Genomic DNA, 6498 nt, shown 5'->3' on the forward strand with positions numbered 1-6498 from the left:
GAGATGACCGTAGATGGCGCTATACCGCTTGTAAGCATGGCGTTTGAAATAAATAGGTTTGCTGCGTTCGACATGTTTGTAAAAACTCTACTCAATATACGACGTTATCGGCGGTGGAGAGGAAATACCAATTTTTGGGCATTAAAGATATTGTCAATGAAATCTTGTACAACAAACCAGATCGAGTGTGACAGCCACAGACTGTTTGTGTCTATATAAGTATGGCTATATTAATTGCCAAACCCTACTAATTTGCTTCTTTTTATTTTAATATCAAAACCCGATAGCCTTATTCATTCAGCATACCAAAAATGAGCAAAATTCCGTTGAATCCTGACATGACTAATGGCAATTCCTAATTTTTTGGCCAAAAAAATTGCCGTGGGCTCAAGAAAGTTACGTCGACTGGCCGTGTTTAAAAATAGCGACATTCCATATAGGGAGCATAGCAGTAAAACTACACCCAATTTCAAACATGTGGGTCAAACGGTTCCCTTGAGTTACCGACTTGACCGAAACGCAAATGTTGAACGACGGCACGGACGACGTACGACGGACGACGCACCATCATGGCAATAGCCTCAACTTGACGTACGTTCAAGGTGAGCTAAAAATGTATAAACGCAGCCTACATACATATTCATCCTTATATTCTCACAACAGAAGGACCGTAAAAATCAAACTCAAGAAAATTCAGATCCAAGAGAAACATCAATACAAATGACTTTAGTATTGTACCTTAATACTCTATAAACATTATACTTTCTTACACTAAAATGAGGTCAAAATCCTACATGGATTTAATCAATAAAAAGTTTTGGATTCTATACAGAATAACATGAAAGTGTCAATGATCCACTGCGTAGCCTCACCACAAAAAAGGTACAAAATGAGTGAGTAAGAATGAAGTTCAGTTATTAATTTAGGCAACCATCTGAACGTACATTATATGAAAAACGATGCACGATCGTGTATAAGTCGCAATAATAATTTATAAACACAAATAAATCACATTTGTTGACCGCTAGATGGCGCTATTACCGCTTTGTAGCAATGGCGTTTTGAAATAAATAGGTTATGCTGGCGTTCCGACATGTTTTGTAAACTCTATCTCTAAATAGACGTTTTTATCGCGGGGTGGCGGGGTGGAGAGAAAATACCACATTTTGCCATTAAAGAGATTCGTCAATGAACATCTTGTACAAAACAACCAGACGACGAGTGTGACACCACAGACTGTTTGTGTCTATATAAATATGCATATATAATTGCCCAAACCCTTACCTATAACTTTGCTTCTTTTTTTTAAATATCAAATACCCCTGCCCTTACTGTCATTCACATACCAAAAAAGTGAGCAAATCGTTGAACCTGAACTGCTAATGGCAATTCAATATTTTGCAAAAAAATTGCCGTGGCCCTCAAAATAGTACGTCGACTGCGGTTTTAAAATAGGCACATTCCATATGGAGCATAGCAGTAACCAACTACACCCAATTTCAACATGTGGGTTCAAACGGTCCTGAGTTTAGTCGGTTACGACGAAACAAATGTTGACGAGGACGAACGGGACGGACGTTACGAACGACCGACGACCCATGGCAATAGCTCAGCTGACGCGACATGTCAAGGTGAGTAATGTAATAACCGCGAACGCTACATACTGAAATACCAACTCGAAGCAATCACACAGAATTTCTTACAGGACCAATTCGATGCAAAAACCGCAGAAATACACTCTCGACCCCCAAGCAGATATATCTACAGGCACCTTGTATTCATGATATCACGCTTGTGGTAACAAACAAACGCTCTCACCTTATGTTGGAGCAGAACACGTCGGGGAGAGCTGCGAATCGAAGTGATTCCCGGTCCGAACGCACCCATGTTCACTATCAACAAAACCCCGGGCAACATCACGAGACAATGCCCGGTGACCCGCCTCTTCCTGCACGATGACAAATACACCGCGCGTCACACACGATGACAAATACACCGCGCGTCAACCACGATGACAAATGCACCGTCACACACGAGACAACCGCCGCTCACACACAGAGAAAATCAGCGCTAACAGTCAAGCAGGTCACACTCATATTACGTCGTTAATGAATCAATTATTACTCGAGTTATATCACTATATCACAAGTATGATGGCTTTATCCACATAGATCAATTTTATTCCTAGTACTATTGTATTTAGTTAAAATGTACACGTAGGTTATAATTTACCCTTGTTCCTATATTAATTATTAATCGTCACATAACCTTGGTCTGATAAGGTGTGCATTATTATAATATATAATAATATATATAATATTATAATATATTATTATTGATAAGGTGTTGACATAAAAGACTAATCGCGAGAAACTTGCACAAACACCATTACTATACACAGAGCTTATCATTAGGATGTGCATAACTAGAGGTTCAGTTTGATAGCTTGCTGGTCTGACACATTCCATGTAATACTATCGTCACATTATCACACATTGATCTACGGTACATTTGAGATGGTCATGTGTTCTGGTTATATATATGCGGCCTGTTCGCGTAGATCTACGGTACGTGTGAGATGGTCATGTGTTTTAGGCGACAATGCGGCGAGGCACTCACGTGTTCTGGGTCGTATTCATCAACGACGGGGAATCCGTTGTAAGTTTCGTCGCGTAGGTAGTAGACGATGTTGGAAACCCTTCTCCACCCTCCCGCAGCGTCTTCACAGGATGTGACATCACCTCTCTACACGACAGCAAACACAACACAGGATGTGACATACACTGGTCTCTACACGACAGCAAACACAACACAGGATGTGACATCACCTCTCTACACAGCGACAGCAAACACAACACAGGATGTGACATCACCTTCTCTACACGACACGCAAACACAACACAGATGTGACATCACCTCTCTACACGACAGCAAACACAACACAGGATGTGACATCATTTCTCTACACGACAGCAAACACAACACAGGATGTGACATCACCTCTCTACACGACAGTAAACACAACACAGGATATGACATCATTTCTCTACACGACAGCAAACACAACACAGGATGTGACATCACCTCTCTACACGACAGTAAACACAACACAGGATGTGACATCACCTCTCTACACGACAGCAAACACAACACAGGATGTGACATCAACTCTCTACACGACAGCAAACACAACACAGGATGGATGTGACATCACCTCTCTACACGACAGTAAACACAACACAGCAGGATGTGACATCACCTCTCTACACGACAGTAAACACAACACAGATGTGACATCACCTCTCTACACGACAGCAAAACACAAACACAGGATGTGACATCACATCTCTACACTCGACAGCAAACACAACACAGGATGTGACATCACCTCTTACACGACAGCAAACACAACACAGGATTAATGACATCATATTCTCTAGCACGACAGCAAACACAACACAGGATTGTGACATCACCTCTCTACACGACAGTAACAACAACACACGGAATGTGACATCACCATCTCTACACGACAGCAAACACAACACAAGGATGTGACATCACCTCTCTACACCGACAGCAAACAAACAACACAGGATGTGACATCACCTCTTACACGACAGCAAACACAACACAGGATATGACATCATTTTCTCTACACGACAGAAAAACACAACACAGGATGGAGCATCACCTCTCTATCACGACAGTAAACACAACACAGGATATGACATCATTTCTCTACACGGCAGCAAACAACACAGGATGTGACATCACCTCTCTACACGACAGTAAACGCACCCGGCAGTTAGATGCGATATTATATGACTACTAGGCACTTAGGATATGACTACTAGGCACTTAAAAAAAAAAACCCTAACCCTAACCCTAACCTAACCTAAACCCTATCCCTAACCTAAACCCTAACCCTAACCCAAAAAATAAATTAAATTAAATTAAATTAAAGTGCCTAGTAGTCATATAATATCGCATCTAACTGCCGAGTGCACAGTAAACACAACACAGGATGTGACATCACCTCTCTACACGACAGCAAACACAACACAGGATGTGACATCACCTCTCTACACGACAGCAAACACAACCACAGGATGTGACATCACCTCTCTACACGACAGCAAACACAACACAGGGCTCGAATTTCCATAGATTGCTAACTCGCAAAATGTGTGTCGATATTGAGAAATTGCGAGTAGAAAATAATTATAAGCACTTGCTATTTTCTGCGATTGGAGATTTATAGCATACACCGCATACATTATCACTGTCGATCACGGAAAGAATATATTTCATGATTAATGGTCAAACTGGTCGGTTAAATTGCCTAAACAAGTTTCAATTTTCCGTTATTTGCCGTACGCTGTTTACACTTTCATAATGCCGATCGCTTCTTGCAGCACGCCCAACGGAACTTCGCTGGTTCCCTGCACTAATGATAGTCTTATTCCGAACACTAGCGGGAACCAACGAATATTGAGAAGTAGTTTGTTGTACAAAAACAATTGCATGTTAGAATTCATTTTAGCACGTAGATTTTTTAGGCACTCGCGATTTTTCGCAAGTGGCTAAAATTGTAAATTCGTCTCCTGACAAACATGGCTTCCCTCGTGGTGCACCGAGTCACGCTCACCGCCCACGTTGCCACCTCCCCCCGCGCGCGAGCAGTGGTGCTTGTAGAGAGGGTATGACGTATTTTGTCACGGCTGTACTTACCATGCCAGCAGCATTACTAAACGTTCTCATCAGGTTCTACTACTGATAGAAATTCATAGAGCTCATCATTATTATCACTTTATGTCTACGTGTTCGTAACAGTGTCTGTTGTGTCTTTTTATAAATATAATTATAATAATGTGTATTAATTATATATTCCGATGCTCTTGATAGACACAACTCTTCTTTGGGGCAACTACCTTGGAATTACAATGAATGCACACACGCACCCAGCCGCACGTACGCACACACACGCACGCGCGCGCGCGCGCAGCACGCACGCACGCACGGACGCCGCACGCCACGCACGACACGCACCACACACACACACACACACCACACCACACACACACACACACACACGCAGACACACACACACACGCGCGCCCACACACACACGCACGCACACGCGCACACACGCATGCACGCACGCACCCATCCACACACACACACACAACACACACGTACCCACGCACGCACGCACGCACGTACAGGCCTTGCTTACTTGGCGTAGATGTTGGTGGACAGTGGCGGTGGTTCCCACGGTAAGAAGGGAACTCGCTGCAGCACTATGTGCATGTCGTAGAATGCCCTGGCGACAAACGCGGCGTTACACGCGTGTTCTCTTTTCTCTGACAGGAGGCGTCACTGCCGAAGATATTTCGGTTGTTTCGAGCTCTCGGCCTCCGCCATGTTGTCGTGCTGAACGGCAGACACCAGGTACGTCTACCACCAGGTGGCGCTAGGGGACAGGATGATACATTCCTTACATTCTTTTTCGTCTTCTTTCTTCTTCTTCTTCATTTTTTTCGTTTTCCTCTTCCTTAACTTAGTAGACTTTTTAACTCGGGTACACCCAGGGTGGTGTCTTCAAGCTTTTGTCTCAGTAAATGAAATAAAATAAACCTTAAATTCGTTAATCCTCTAATAGTGAATATAAAAACTGCTTCTGCTCCTGCTATTAAAGTTTACATTGGTTGTTGCACGTCCTCTGCTGCCTTGAAGCGCCCGCATGAAAAACCAAAAAAAATAAATAAAGCGGATCAATAGATGGCGCCACCATCACGTTTTGCTGAGACCGTGTCTGCCATATGTTGCAGGTGATCGGCATAGTTACGAGGAAGGACCTCGCTCGCTACCGCGTGTCGCACCACGGCGGCGGCATGGGGCTGGAAGAACTGCACATCACCGATCGATGATCAACCCGCTCGCTTGTACGCACGCTGGCGGATAAATCAAAACTCTCGCTCAAGATCTGATTCGTTCGAAGTCGGTTCCCCCGTTCTGTGATACGTGTGTAAACGCGCGTAGCGACGCGTTCCGGGGCTCTCCCCGCGACGCGTTCTCCGATTCTCTACATATTGCGACCAGTAATCATTCCTACGTGGGTGTGTATGTTCATAAGCTGTGAAAGCTCTCTGGAAAGCTGTCGTGGTGTGATGTGGCATGCACACATGAGTGTGCGTGGCTGCCTGCCTTCACTGCTCACTGTTACATAACTGAGCTATGTACATCCTGCAACCTACCGCAGCAGGTCGCGTACTACGCGGTTATTCTCACGTGTAACACCTTTGAATACCTCTCTAATAGAACTAAATATCACTTGTGATACTAGCATCCTTGCCCATCGATCAGCAGAAGTCTGCGGATACATATCATTGAGATCTCTGCTGTAGTAATTCCGGTGACATCACAGAATATATAGATGGTACAGTGGCAAACCTGCAGTTACACGAGTTACTGTAAATTTCAAGTAAGTGCTTA

The 6498-nt window shown here is 43.7% G+C and overlaps 1 protein-coding gene across 1 annotated transcript in view; it reads left to right on the plus strand.

The window, feature by feature from the left end:
* The window catches only part of LOC106813060 (H(+)/Cl(-) exchange transporter 7-like), an 18843-nt gene extending 12694 nt beyond the window's left edge, over nucleotides 1-6149 (plus strand). Inside the window, exons 17-19 of the mRNA XM_014817104.1 lie at nucleotides 2596-2658; nucleotides 5374-5454; nucleotides 5835-6149. Coding sequence (XP_014672590.1) covers nucleotides 2596-2658; nucleotides 5374-5454; nucleotides 5835-5933 — 243 coding nt within the window. The 3' untranslated portion in view covers nucleotides 5934-6149. The remainder of the gene's footprint in view (nucleotides 1-2595; nucleotides 2659-5373; nucleotides 5455-5834) is intronic.
* Nucleotides 6150-6498: the final 349 nt, after the last annotated feature.

The sequence above is a fragment of the Priapulus caudatus genome, unplaced genomic scaffold (assembly GCF_000485595.1).
Source record: "Priapulus caudatus unplaced genomic scaffold, Priapulus_caudatus-5.0.1 Scaffold721, whole genome shotgun sequence".
NCBI classification, from domain to species: Eukaryota; Metazoa; Priapulida; class Priapulimorpha; order Priapulimorphida; family Priapulidae; genus Priapulus; species Priapulus caudatus.